The sequence below is a fragment of the Phocoena sinus genome, chromosome 9 (assembly GCF_008692025.1).
Source record: "Phocoena sinus isolate mPhoSin1 chromosome 9, mPhoSin1.pri, whole genome shotgun sequence".
Taxonomy (NCBI): Eukaryota; Metazoa; Chordata; class Mammalia; order Artiodactyla; family Phocoenidae; genus Phocoena; species Phocoena sinus.
In genome coordinates this window covers 23,454,182-23,469,408 of record NC_045771.1, presented here as the reverse complement: position 1 = coordinate 23,469,408, position 15,227 = coordinate 23,454,182, and the positions used below count along the sequence as shown (strand labels likewise).

At 39.7% G+C, this 15,227-nt stretch overlaps 1 protein-coding gene across 7 annotated transcripts in view; it reads right to left on the bottom strand.

Annotated features, from left to right (window-relative positions):
* Window positions 1-2,288: 2,288 nt before the first annotated feature.
* Window positions 2,289-15,227, bottom strand: part of TNPO3 (transportin 3) — an 82,751-nt gene continuing 69,812 nt past the window's right edge. For 3 of the 7 annotated variants that reach the window (XM_032642503.1, XM_032642504.1, XM_032642505.1), the window contains 3 exons: window positions 13,161-13,273; window positions 4,784-4,875; window positions 3,217-3,493 (listed from right to left, as the gene is read on the bottom strand). In XM_032642503.1, the coding sequence (XP_032498394.1) occupies window positions 4,815-4,875; window positions 13,161-13,273 (174 nt within the window). In that variant the 3' untranslated portion in view covers window positions 3,217-3,493; window positions 4,784-4,814. Of the gene's footprint in view, window positions 3,494-4,783; window positions 4,876-13,160; window positions 13,274-15,227 lie in introns of all 7 variants that reach the window. The other 4 variants (XM_032642502.1, XM_032642500.1, XR_004351369.1 and 1 more) reach the window with 2 other exon arrangements.

Here is a 15,227-nt window from a genome sequence, read left to right as displayed (position 1 = left end):
AGCTACGCTAAAGTTCCGGTTGGTAGTGGCCTCTGCTAGTGTTTAAGTTGGAATCCACAGAGTACTGATGCTCATGGCCCTGGGGATGAATACACCCCTCTAGCACCCTGCAGTTTACCTTACATCCTTCCTGCAGGCCCCTCATCCCCACCAAGTTCATCCTTGTACCCAACAAAACATTCCCTTTTAATTCAAGACTCCTTCCCCTTAATCAGCTTTTCACTGACCTAAAGAACTTTTCAGTCTTTGTCGAGTAGGAGAGAAATATTGACAGCTTTTCCCCATTTTTGTCAGAGGAATGTTCTCACAGGCAACTTTCTCATTTGCTAGTAATACATCTCACAAAAATCAGGCATACCTTGTTGCATAATCTTGAATGTTTAACTTTTCTGGATTTTGGCTTTCATCCCTGTAAAACGATTTAGCACCCAGGCTACACAAGATGGACACATACTTCGCATTCATGAGGTCTTGATGCCATTCAAAAGTTCCTGTCTTATTTATCTTACATTCTCAGTTATTGATCTTTATAGAACAGGTACATAAAAATTACAAGTTACTTTAGTTTAGTACAATCTTGCTGGGAATAGCCCCAACGGGTGATTTGTGTTTCACATAATCATGACTAAAATTTCTTGGCTAAGTCAATCACGGAAATAAGGGAACAGATCCATGGGAACTTTCTGACTTAGGTAAGTTCAGGTGCTTACTTAGGTAAGACTCTCATTCTACTCCCACTAGACAATGTCAAGCAGGAACACAATATCTACATTAGGGTACCTGATCCCAAACAGTTCCCTGTTAAATTGAAATTAAGGTGGGTATCCTTGCTATGCCCAAAAGTAACAAGACTATTTGTAAGAATTAGTCTGAACCAATCTGTTAACACTGAAGAGTAAGCAGTGAGAACCATTAATAAGAGTTCTGGATTTCAAAGCTATAGCTGTGGAGAGGATGTTCTTGACATACACTAGGATATGTATTCCAAAGGCTACTTTTTAGTGGCTGGGGAGAGTTATATTAACCCTTCCACATGTTTTCCAGTCCTAGACACAGCTTTTGGTGATAAAAGCCAAAATCCTTAAACAGAGAAAAGTCAACTGGTCATTGCAAGGACCTAGGGTTGGACTAGGCTTCAAAGTTTTACTGTCTAACCAGAAAATGAGCAGGATGGTGAGGGCAACGTGCTGATCCCCAGAATCTGATAATCTTACTCCAAACACCGTTCCATATTCAAGTTTTTTTCTCCCCTTCCAATATTGCCTTTTTAGAGAATCAAACTCTGAGTACCATTGATGTTATGCAGGGAGGTTTGTTTCATGGATTCCAAATACTAGATGCAACTCTGTGGTCAAGGTTATTAGCTCAAAGCCCAATTACTAAAATATACTGTGTGATCTCATTTATATAAAACTCAAGAAAACGCGAACTAATTCACAATGATGGAAAGCAGATCAGTGGCTACTTGGGCATGGGAAAGGGTGGGAAGAGGCAGGAAGAAACTTTTGGGAGTAAAGGGTATGTTCACTATCTTTTCTCTTGTTGTGGAGCATGGGCTCTAGGCGCGTGGGCTTCAGTACTTGTGGCACACGGGCTCAGTAGTTGTGGCTCGCGGGCTCTATAGCGCAGGCTCAGTAGTTGTGGCACACGGGCTTACTTGCTCCGCGGCATGTGGGATCTTCCCGGACCAGGGCTCGAACCCGTGTCCCCTGTATTGGCAGGCGGATTCTTAACCACTGCACCACCAGGGAAGGCTATTACCCAACACAGCCAAAAATAAATAAATAAAATTAATTAAAAAAATAATTTTTTACATACATACATACACAGGTGTATCCTATGTCAAAGCTTATCAACTGTATACCTTAAACATGTAAACCTTAAACATGTACAGCTTATTGCATGTCAATGATACTTCATTACGGGGTTGTTTTTTTTAAGATCAAATAAGTACTCAGTAGGTTAGGAAACAATCTACTTGGGTGCCCACTGTAAAAAGAATATGCTACATTTTGTTTAATATGCCAAGTCACCCAACCTCCTTCCCACTGAGGCCATATGAAAGGACAGAATGTAGCAGGAGGAGTTTTAGCGTAAACCAGAAGAATAAAAGATGCAGAAAGAGCCACTCCCCTGAAATATGAAGGGTCTGGGGCAGTAATGGCAGGGGCCTGAATTTCAAACTCTGTACTCAGATGCCTATTAGAGAACAACTAAGACTATTCACTCAGGAGGTTTAGCCATACCATTTCAGATCTATGAGGCAGTGAAATGAAGTAAAAACAAACACTGATTAAATTTTTAAAATTTATTGGTTTTTTTTTTGGTTGCTGTTGATTTGTTCTTGTGATGGCTACAACACCAGACAGAACAGTGCCCTAATATCTAATGCCTGTGCAGGGCTGCAACTCCTTTAAAATATTAGGACTTGCTTTGGGCCTCCCTATTCTGCCTCACTCCCCATGAAGTCAAATAATTTCTGCATTTTTTAGTAAACTACAGTTAGCCCTGTAAACACTTTTTTCCATTCTCCCACCCTCTGTTTTCCTCTCTCATGTCCATGGGTGAAAAATTAATTGAAAAAAAATCTTAAAAAAACTACAACTTAGAATATATATTTATATCCCACTCACCCTAATTTTGGCTCTTCTCTCCAAAGATGACAACAACCCAATGTAGGTGGGAAGTGGACTTAAGAGACTGAATAGGGTCAGGATGGGGATATACATGAATTTTGGCCCTGGCAGGTCCTAGTATCATTGATATGACCATGATATAAAACAAAACAGGCTCCTTGCTTATTTCTCCTTGTCTGAAGAATTCTAAAGGTGAGAAGAAAACAGTTGGGACAGTAGGAAAAATTTCTACTAACTTTCATTAAAAGAGGAGGGGGAGGGGAAAAGGGAAAGAAGAGAGGGTGGGAGAGAAGGAAAGGACAAAACAGCAGAAAACCTTAAGAGATGATCCTGACCCTTTCCTTCCAATTGCAGTTATTAAATTCATTTGAATTCCCACTTCCCTAAGTAAACGTTTTTGTTTCACAGAAAGTTTTGTACTTTTATTTTTCTGTGTGCACACATGCATGTTAGCATGTGTGTGTGTGCGTGTGTGTGTAGGTACGTGTACGTATGTGTGCATGTCATTTGCTACCAGGAGAATGTTTCAGTTCTGATTTCAGTTTAGTTTTCCTTTTTTTTTTTTCTTTTTTATTTCTTTAAAATTATTTTTCCTTTTAGAAACAAGTTCACCAGGAAACCAGCTCACCTCCCACCACGCTGCACAGGCCGCAGCCATCTTTTTTAAACCGTGCTGATTTTCCCTCACACCCCCAAACAGGAACTCCTTGGGATGGCCTTGGAAGGCTGGAGTCTCTCCCTGTCTGGCGGGAGGCCCTGGTGGCGGTGAAGGCCCCTCTGCCACAATGGAGGTTTCTGATTGTGGGACACAGTCTGGTTTTTGTTTTCTTCCTGTCTTCTAATTAAAAAAGACATTCCTGACAAAAGAGAGAAGATAGTCAATAACTGTGGTCCAGGAGACAGCAAATACTTCAGAAAGTCAACCTCAAGACAGAAGTTTCTATACTTGCTCAGGCACCTCATTCTGGCCTCTGCTGTAAGAACTCAGTTTAAAAAAAAAAGAAGTTGGATTTTTTCACTTGTGATTTTAAAGGAGCTACTGTTTTAATGAAATACCGTCTGTGGTGCTTTTCCAATTCTGAGTGTCCTCAGTGATAATATGTGGGGGTAAAGAGTAAGCCAGCAGGTCCAGGCTGCCCACTCCAAAGCCAACCAGAAAACCTCCATTTAAGTCTTTTAAAGTATTGGGGTTTCATGCAAGATTTTATTTTGAAAGAAGGCTTTGCCTACTAAGAAAAGGTTTAAGAGCCACTGATTTAGACTCTACTATTACAGACACTGCAAAACCTGAGGATCCCAAATGATATCACTACTCATCAAAGAACCAAAGTTTAGAAATAATTTCTGGTATGGTGAGGCATTGCTCAACAGCATCTTCACCCGCAAATTCATTTAATCACAAAACCACCAGTGAGAGGGCTGCACATTCATCGAGAATTGCCTCCAGGGAGAATAAATTCTGCTTAAGACATCAAAGGGTGGGCTTACAGGAGAGATGCCTTTCTTCTTTCAGTCAAGAAACTGGCACCCAGATCCCACCACCCAGTCCTTTCCTTCCTCAGCTAAGCTTCTTGCTTTACTTCAGAATCAGAAGCAAATGGAGAAAACTGATGATCAGGGGCTAGACACAGAGGCTAGCTCTTTTCCTTTACCTCCTGCCTTGGTCAAAAACCTAGCATTTCAGCGTTAAAATTGTAAAAAATGATAAGAACAAGCATCTTTATTTATTAAATCTGAAAGATCAGTTTTAGGAAGGCAGTGCCATGTATCACGGTCTACTTTACGTCAGCACTGTTTTCACCAAAGTTGCCAGGTTGAAAAATATTCATTTGTTACCACACATACTTACCATGCTAGAAATATCTGTAAAGAGAAGAGGGGAGGAATTATCTTTTTGAGATATTCTGCAACAATAACTTTCTTATGGGGGTAAAACTGGCATCCAAAAGAAGCTGACAATTATTTGGCTGCCTTGACCCAAGAAAATCAGGCCTGTGCATTTCTCAGCTGTGCAGCAGCGTTAAACTGTTAAGTCCTTCCCTGACTCTAGCTATAGTACTAGTCCCATGATGGGCATTAAAAACCTACGCCTATCCCCAGGTACTTCCAACAGCCAGGGGAAAAGCTGGGAACTATATACCACTCACCTGGGTGACAGGCACAGTGCAGGAGTATGAGCTATCGAAACAACCTGGTGAAGTCTCGCAAGGCCCAGCAAACTTGTTTACATTCCTCAGCACTAGAAAAGAAAAGGTAGGTTGGTCCCTGACTCATGAGAAAGATATAATATGTTGAAAAGCAACCACAACCTTGAGGTATACCGAGAACTGTCCCAGCTCTGCTCTCTCCATCATCTCTTTGACCCCGCTTTCAATCTTTCTGTAACTCAAGAGTAAATATTAACTATTGTACATGAGAATAATTATAAGCTGTGTGGTTGTTAAAGAGTGGGTGTTGGAGAAAAACTGCTTAGGTCTGAATCTTGGTTATACTGTGTCCTTGAGCAAGTTACCAATCTGCCTCAGTTTCCTCATCCATTATCTACCCCATGGTGTTCTGAAGATTAAATCAATTCCTATATGTAAAGTGCTTAGGATAATAGAACAGTGAATAAAATAGTATTTGACAAATGTAGGCTGCTACAACAAGAAAACTTGGCTATTCCCTGGTGGTCCAGTGGTTAAGACTCTGCGCTTCGGACTTCTCTGGTGGCGCAGTGGTTAAGAATCCGCCTGCCAATGCAGGGGATGTGGGTTCGAGCCCTGGTCCGGGAAGATTCCACATGCTGCGGAGCAACTAAGCCCGTGCACCACAACTACTGAGCCTGCGCGCCACAACAAGAGAAGCCACCACAATGAGAAGGCCGCACACTGTAACAAAGAGTAGCTTCTGCTCGCCACAACTAGAGAAAGCCCGCACACAGCAACAAAGACCCAATGCAGCCATAAATAAATAAATAAAATTAAAAAAAAAAAAAAAAAAAGACTCTGGGTTTCCACTGTAAGGGGCACGAGTTCAATCCCTGGTCGGGGAACTAAAATCCCGTGGCCAAAAAATCAAAAAACAACAAAACCTGGTTAAAGTCCTTGACATAAATAAAAGAAAGCCAGAACCCTCAAAGTAAAAAAGCAAGCATATTCACCTAAGGTTGATCATTTTAACTCTATGAACTGAGCTAACTTAGGTACCCTGGTTTCCTCATTCTTTCCCAAGAGCAGATTTTGTTTATAAAGCCCAGTCCAGAAAGTGAGTCTCAATAAGCGATTTTCTAGTTGAACAGGCTGCTCAAGGTTTCCTCCTGTGGGAGGAGGAGGGAGAGGAGAGAGGAAAGGGTTAAGGCATGAAGAAAGGGAGGAGGAGGAAGCAGGTCTTGGTCCTCAGGCAAGCAATGAGATGCCTAGGTGGCACGAATAGCCCAATATTCATTTGACCCTGTTTTTTCAAAAGGCTTCCTTTATCTAAGATTGTCATCAAGAAACCAGCTGATGCCAGCTTCATTCTTTTTTGTCAGTCTTCATAATAGTTTTTGGTAACTGAACATGAGGCTAAGCTAAAAACAGTGGAAAAGAAAGCACATCCTAATATGCTCACCCTTCTGTGGCCCTCTCTTCGGCTCAGAAAAATTAAGGGAGCACAGCCTATAGCCTAGCATTCAGTGTCAGAAGAAAGCTCTCTCTCCTTGTAATGGTTAAAAGTCAGGGAGGGAACCATTAACAGTGATTCAACATAAAAGAAGGTAATAAGAGCTATCTCCTTAAGAGCCTACATCTGGATTTCCCCAGCTATTATAAGGTCTGAAACATCACTAAGAACCTTGATTTAGACTCTAGGACTTGATTCAACAGAGGCTTTCTTCTAGTCTCCCTCCATCCTAAAAATGTAAGGAAAGTAAAGAAGGTCTTCTAGTTTTATTGTAATTCTGCCATTTGCTCTGTGAATTTAACATGCCTCAATAAAAGCATTACATTTCTCTATTTCCGAATCAATACTGACTATAAGGAGGCAGCCTTGGTGAGTGAGCCTGATCACTCCTGCTTCCCAATGTCACGAAGGTGGAAGATACGTAACCCCAGAGAAGTCACTGTGTGGTGTATTATTATAAGGGACTAAGACGACAGGAAAGAGATAAACTTAGGATAATGCTGGAGACTCAAGATTCTTTTGCTATCTTAATGCCTTACATGTTGTTCAATACTACCCTTCTCCAACCAGAAATCATGGTTAAATCTGGAAGAGAAATGATAACTCCACTCTTAGCATCTTTCGTAACATGAGAAAAAGTATTGAAACCAAAATTCATGTACAGGAGAACTGTGGTGAGACATGGTGAAATGAGCGATAGGCCACAATCTCTCGAATCAACTCAGCTTCTGCTCCCAATCCTGTCAGCAACTGCTCTGGTGTCAAGCGCTTCAGCCAAATGTTTAACTTAAGTGTCCCTGGTGATTAAGCCCAAAGAAATAGATTTTTAAACAAACAAACAAACAAACCTCCTTAAAAACTAGAACTATTTTCTGTTACTGCCTCAGTCCTCCCGGCACTTAACATTTCTGCGTTGTTTTTATATTCATTTACACTTATTTATTTATATTCATTCATTCATTCAAAACTGCCACTATTTTTGTAGGTTCTATTTTCTGGCTTCTAGTCCCACCATCCCAATCCTTCCTATACTTTTTTTAAAAAATTAATTTATTTTTTTCACTACGCGGGCCTCTCACTGTCGTGGCCTCTCCCGTTGTGGAGCACAGGCTCCGGACGTGCAGGCTCAGCAGCCATGGCTCACGGGCCCAGCCGCTCCGTGGCATGTGGGATCCTCCCAGACCGGGGCACAAACCCGTGTCTCATGCATCGGCAGGCGGACTCTCAACCACTGAGCCACCGGGGAAGCCCTTTTTTTAAAATTTTAAATAATCCAAGTATAGTTGATTTACAATGCTATGTTAGTAATTTATCCCTCCCTGATCCCTTTCCCCTTTGGTAATCATGTTTGTTCTCTATGTCTGTGAGTCTGTTTCTGTTTTGTAATTAAGTTCATTTGTGTCATTAGACTCCACACATAAGTGATATCATATGGTATTTGTCTTTCTCTTTCTGACTTACTTAGTATGATAATCTCTAGGTCTATCCATGTTGCTGCAAATGGCATTATTTCATTCTTTTTTATGGCTGAGTAGTACCCTGTTATGTATATATCACATCTTTATCCATTCATCTTTACATGGACATTTAGGTGGCTTCTGTGTCTTGGCTATTGTAAATAGCGCTCCTATGAACTACTGCACTATTGCATGTATGGGGGTGCATGTATCTTTTCGAATTATAGTTTTCTCCAGATATATGCCCAAGAGCCTTCCACTATACTTTTGAGTAATTTTATGGTCACTATTCCTCAAGCCCCGTAATCCTAGTGGTGCGCTGAGAAGTTTCATCTGATGTGCATAATGGAGAGTAACCAAGCTCTAACTAATGACTTCAGCAAGAAGACACCCCCATACTGGCCCATTCTAGTGTCAATGCTCCCCATGCATGTCTTTTTATCTTGAGATCCTCATGCAAGTGATAGTCACAGAATAAATACCAAGACAGGAAAATGGGAAATGATGGCAAAATTTCTTCTAGACATGATTAGTGGTATTTGGAAAGCAAGAATGATATTTCAGAATGAAAAATTCCAGCTTTCTTAAAGTTAGCCAACTAAAAATGCCAGGAAATTAATTAATTACCAGTACCATTTGAGAAACAGGCTTGGACTTGCTGAAATGACACTGAACCAGTTTACCCTCCCTGCTAGGATGGCAAACAAAATAGCATGTTGAGGCAGGAGTAACAGGACCTTAAAACCGAAAGGGAGACTGAGTCATGCATGGAACAGAAGGTTCAAGGGCAATACACATACCAGAGAAAGAGAATTACTAAGAGGAGCTGAGCAATCTCAAATCCTTTCTCTAGCACCTCAACATTACCTCTTACTTCTGTTCATTTCCCACCATTATGTCACAGCCTACTATAGGAGGAGCTGCAAAACTTGTTTAGCAGTAAGAGATCAAGTAGTCCAGGATGGTAAATACCTTATTGTCCCATATCACAGGACAAAGATCACAGATATTTTTGTTCAAAGCAATACATTATTTGGGTTCATTTTCCTAGCCTCAAGATTTTCCTTATACTATGGAATGTCCATGACTTTTATTTCAGACTTACACTTTGTTTCTACCTGTCATATATTAGCCTGGATAAGGAAATATGAGCTTGGTGGAAACTTATTCCAGAATGTGTGGGAGGTTGCCTTAGAGCTGAAGGAGACATGCTCTAGCTAGTTTTGCAAGTATGTAATGACATTCTGGCAGGTTCTTCTCCAAGGAAAAAGTTAACTGATCACCTACTATGTACCAGATCGTCTTTAAATTTCCACTTGGTATTTCACAATAACCCTATGAGAGAGGTATTACTAACCCTATTTTACAGATAAATAGGCTGCAAAGTAACAGTAAGTGGCAAGATTCAAACCTACAGCCTTGACTCTAAGCCCAGGCCTCCTTTGAGGGTTCTCCTCAGGCTCTCATTCGCTCTAATCTAGAGTCAATATGATCCTGCCCTTCTAATGAACAACACTAGATAAAATAGAGCAAAACAGAAGCAGGGAGAAGCAACTGTTATACTTCTTTCCCCTGAGACAGTTTGTAGGTACAATATTACTTCTACCGGGAAGATTCATAGTAAAAAAAGATAAAATAGTTTTTTACGGTCATCCCAATAAATATATGCCTACCTAGTAGGGGGAAATCCACTCTTTTGGCAAAATGTGTCATGAAGGCAGTCACATGCTAGTTTAAAGTCATGCGTGTCACTTGATCTATGGCCCAAAGTCAGTTACTTCCGGGACATGAAGTTAGGCCACTTAGTAAACTACAAAAAAACAGCACTCAAAGATTTGGGATTGGGCTTCCCTGGTGGCGCAGTGGTTGAGAGTCCGCCTGCTGATGCAGGGGACGTGGGTTCGTGCCCCGGTCTGGGAAGATCCCACATGCCGCGGAGCGGCTGGGCCTGTGGGCCATGGCCGCTGAGCCTGCGCGTCCGGAGCCTGTGCTCCGCAACGGGAGAGGCCACAACAGTGAGAGGCCCACATACTGCAAAAAAAAAAAAAAAAAAAAAAAAAAAGATTTGGGATTTTACCATTAACAGAATTATTGGAAACTCTTGGGAATAAGAAAGTAAACCATTTTGGAGAGTGACAAGAAATCAATTCTCAGAAAAAAAGATTAGCATTTAATTTTCTCTCCCTTTTAAAAACTAGGTCTGGGGGCTTCCCTGGTGGCGCGGTGTTTGAGAGTCCGCCTGCTGATGCAGGGGACACGGGTTCGTGCCCCGGTCCAGAAGGATCCCACGTGCCGCGGAGCGGCTGGGCCTGTGAGCCATGGCCGCTGAGCCTGCGCGTCCGGAGCCTGTGCTCCACAACGGGAGAGGCCACAGCAGTAAGAGGCCCGCGTACAGCAAAAAAAAAAAAAACCAGAAAACTAGGTCTGGTTTTAATTGTAAAAGCATACCATGCTCATGAAAAAAATGCAAATAGCACAGGTTATGAAATGAAAAGTTCTACTTACATATCTTTTCAGAAATTTACTATTCATAATAAAGTAGCTTGCATATATATATATACCATACATAATAGAATAGCTTTTAAAAGTACAAGTTGGTTCATTTACAACAGCATCAAAAAGAATAAAATACTTAAGCTATAAAATGTTGCTGAAAGAAATTAAAGATACCAATAAACGGAAAAACATCTCATGTTCATGCACTGGAAAGCCTAATATTATTAAAGGTGTCAATACTATACAAAGTGATCAGATTCAATGTAATCCCAATCAAAAATCCCAACGACGGGCTTCCCTGGTGGCGCAGTGGTTGGGAGCCCGCCTGCCGATGCAGGGGACACGGGTTCGTGCCCTGGTCCGGGAGGATCCCACATGCTGCGGAGCGGCTGGGCCCGGAGCTTGTTCTCCGCAGCGGGAGAGGCCACAGCACTGGGAGGCACGCGTACCGCAAAAAAAAAAAAAAAAAAAAAAAAAAAAAAAAAAAATCCCAACGACATTTTTTTGTGGAAATAGAAAAATCTATCCTAAAATCCATATGAACACAGTTCTCCCAGTTGTGCTGGTATTCACTGTGGTCATGCAGTTACCTTGGCAACGTGTACATTGCTTTTTTGGCTTTTAATGTATAGTCAGTACTATAAATTTTCTGTTTTGAGTTTTGTAACTTTGTAGCATTTTAGATAATGTCGTGTTTGTACTTTGTTGTGTAGAGTAAAAGGATTGTGTTGAATAAACCTAGGATTAGAGTGGAAAAAAAAATTCATATGAAATCTCGAGGGACTGCGAATAGCCAAAATACTCTTGAAAAAGAACAAAGCTGGAGGTCTCAATTTACCAATTTCAAAACTTATTCAAAGCCATAATAATGAAAACAGTACGGGACTGATATAAAGACAGATACATAGACCACTGGGATAGAATAGACAGTCCAGAAATAAATCCCTTACGTATATGGTCAAATGATTTTTCAATAAGGGTACCAAGACCATTCAATGAAAAAAGGACAGTGCAGGGAAAACTACAAAAGGATGAAGTCAGACCCTTAACATACATCACATACAAAAATTATCTCAAAATGGATCAAAGACATAAATGTAAGACCAAAAGTATAAAACTTTCAGAAGAAAACATAGGGGAAAAGCTTCATGATATTATATTTTGTAATGATTCCTTGAATGTAACACCAAAAGCACAGGCAACAAAAATAAAATAGATATGGAGAAATTAGAACCTTGTACACCGTTGGTGGGAATGCAAAATGGTATAGCTGCTATGGAAAACAGTATGGTGGTTCTGCAAAAAAAATTAAACATAGAACTGCCATGTAATCCAGCAATTCCACTTCTGGGTATATATCCAAAAGAACTGAAAGTGGGGTCCTGAAGTGACATTTGTACGCTCATGTTCATGGCAGCATTATTCACAATAGCCAAGAGGCAGAATCAACCAAATGTCCATCAAAGGATGAATGGATAAATAAGATAGGATATATACATACAATGGAGTGTTATTCAGCCTTTGAAAGGAAGGAAATTCTGATACCTGCTACAACATGAGTGAACCTTAAGGACATTATGCTAAATCAGTCACAAAAGGACAAAACTGTATGATTTCACTTATATGAGGTATCTAGAATAGTCAGAAAGTAGACCGATGGTTGCTAGGGGCTGGAGGGAGGGAGATACGGGGAGTTGCTGTTTAATAAGTATACTTTCAGTTCTGCAAGACGAAAAGGTTCTGGCGATTAATCCCACAACAATGTGAATGTACTTAACACTACTGAGCAGTTCACTTAAAAATGGTTTTAAAAAAAAGGTTAAGACAGTAAATTTTGCATTTATTTTATCAAAATTAAAAAACATTTTAAGTGCAAGTTGGGTTATACAAAATTGTTATTTTTTTCCCTTTATATCATATATTTTTCTGTATCATCAAATGCATTTTTTTCCTTCTTCTTCTTTTTCACCATTACCAAGCTCACTGCAACAACTCATTCTTGGACCTATAAATCGTTCCACAATTGTATGAATATAAGCCATTGCCTAAAATTTAGTCAAAATTCTAAAGACTCTACATAGAAAAAGGAATATCAGAGGAAGGTAACACACAGTTACAAAATCCAATTTAAGTTGTTGTCATTAATACTATCAAGGACCATAAAAGTCTCATAACTTCTGATTCAGTGATTGCATTTTAAGGAAAATAATCAAAAGAAGGAAAAGGCTAGACATTCAATATTATCCATAATACTGAAAAAATGAAAATTAATAGAGGCACTATAAGGAAATCAATCAACACCTTATAGCTATAAAACTGTAATTAGGAAGACTATGTAGGTATATTTAAAATGTTTATTATGTTTATAGTAAAAAAAAAAAAAAAAAACCCACACATGTACAACTTAACATTTTAACTAAGCTGTAAGCAAGTGGCTCATGGGCCTAATGCATCCCAGAGACATGTTCTGGTTGGCCTGAATTAAATTAGAATTTGAATATCTTTAGGCACAGCAAAAATTTCCTAATTCACTGCAGTCCACATCACTCTATAATATTTTACAACCAATGCTTCACCTATTCAGACACCTGTATTCTTGACCCCTGAATACGGATAAGAACTGGGAAGGACTTTAAAAAGATACAGACAGATTTCCTGAAGGGTAGTGGGCTGTTCAACACACTGTTCTTTTGGAAGAACATCAGGATATGTATAATACAATAAAACTGAGGCACACATGTACAGCATGGTGATACTTTCCCCCAGATTGGTTTCCAATGCCAATTTGTGCAATTCAAGGCTAAACAGACACAAAACTTTGAATTTACAAAGACACACACAAAAATACTCCTGGGTATATCTATAACTAAGTTGGTATAAAAAACAAAGATATTTTTTCTGCATACCCCCGCTGCTGATCATCACTCACCTAGTGACTTGTTTGTGGAAATCTGTAAGTTGTTTGTGTGTCACTGTGACAGCTCCCACGGTTGTTTCCTTTGGCAAACCTTTCAAGGAATTCTCTAACCATCGACAAAAAGTCTGTACAAAGAATAGGAAGAAGCGTTTTAAAAGAAGGAGGGCTTACTCAACTGAGATCCTACAGGTGATAACCAAAACCCACAGGTTTTTTCCTTAGTAGCATTAGCTCCCCAAACTTGGAAGCAAGTAAAGGACTTAACAGAAGTACTATTTCTGGCCTTCCAACCCACTGGGGGTTGGAACAGCCTACAAAGGCATGCCTAGACTCCCTTCAAGGGGGCAGCAGGCATCATTTCAGACAGAGCCTTTCAACCTTGGAAATGAAGTCGCTTCTGGATAAAGCTATTGTTCTGTTTCTGTCATTAAACTTATGTAGTATTTTAAAAATTAAACAGCCGCCAGAAAACTGTTGAGCTTAGAGATCAAAGGCAATCCAAAGCAAAAGTTCAGGTACCAGAAAGAGCAGGGACAAAAAGCATAGTATTTTAAAAAGTGCATACACGTAATATGAATCCAGAATCTTAAGGATTTTAAGGTCACTTCTCTCAGTAGGGGTCATAGCCAGTCAGTTCCTTTGTGATACCTGCCTGTTCTGTGGGTTAGAAAATTCTTTTTTTTTGCTCACTCTTATTGCTCTTTTCTTCTTTTTCTTTTTTTTTTGGCCACACGGCATGCAGGATCTTAGTTCCCTGACTAGGGATGGAACCCATGCCCCTTGCAATGGAAGTGTGGATGGAGTCTTAACCACTGGACCACCAGGGAAGTCCCTCTTGTTGCTCTTTAAAACAATTTACTTACATCTGAGCATAGTCTCTTTATATCTTTCATGTGTACAAAGACTGAAGAGGAAGGGGAGTGGGAGCAAACTTAAAAATCAAAATTCTAAAGACTTCCTCTGGGTTCTTATTTTCATTTGAATTGTTATTCTTTGAAAAAGCTCTAATTTTTCTTCATGCCTTTCTTAATTAGGATGTATGCCTTGGTCACAGTTTTCAGTTGTAAAATAACTTTTTTATACCTAAATTTTTTACATTATGTGTTTTCCCATTGTTAATTTATGAACACAATAGACCAGAGCAAAAGTAAATATTCCACTATAAATGCTTAAAAAGTACTGCATAATTCTCCAAGTATTGCCCCTTCTGAGTAGAAGACAACATTCTACTCCGACAAAAACAAGCAGAGGCAAACAGCATGAATGAACCCTTAACTGACAAAGCTTTGGCATCCAAAACGATCCATGAGTTAACTATAAGTATCCCCCAAAACAAAAACAGTAAGAAACTAAACTATATACTGTCAACTAATATTTGACAAAGGAGATGAGAATACCCAGTGTAGAAATGACAGCCTTTTCAATAAATAGTGCTGGGATAATTGCATACTCACATGTAGAAGAAAGAAACTGGACTCATGCCTTTCACCACTCACAGAAAGTAACTCAAAATGGATTAAAGACTAAATGTAAGACCTGAAACCATGAAACTCCCAGAAGAATACAAAGGCCTAAAGCATTCTGACATGGGTCTTGATAACGATTTTTTGGCCGTGACACCTAAAGCACAACCAGCAAAATAAAAATAAACAAGTGAAACTACATCAATCTAAAAGCTTCTGCACAGCAGAAGAAACCATCAACAAAGTAAAAAGACAACCTAAGGAATGGGAAAAAATATTTGCAAACCATATACCTGATAAGAGGTTAGTATCTAAAATACATAAAGAACCCATACCAGTCTAGCAAAAAGCCAAATAACTCAATTAAAAAATGGGCAAAGGACCTCAATAAACGTTTCTCTAAAGAAGAAATACGAAAGGCCAACAGGTACCTGAAAAAAACGCAAATTAAAACTATAAAGAGATATCATCTTAACACCTGTTAGCATGGTCATGATCAAAAAGATAAGAGATAACAAGTGCTGGCATGGGTATGGAGAAAAGGGAACCCTTGTACACTGTTGGTGGGATTGTAAATTGATACAGCCACTATGGAAAACAGTTTGGAGGATCCTCA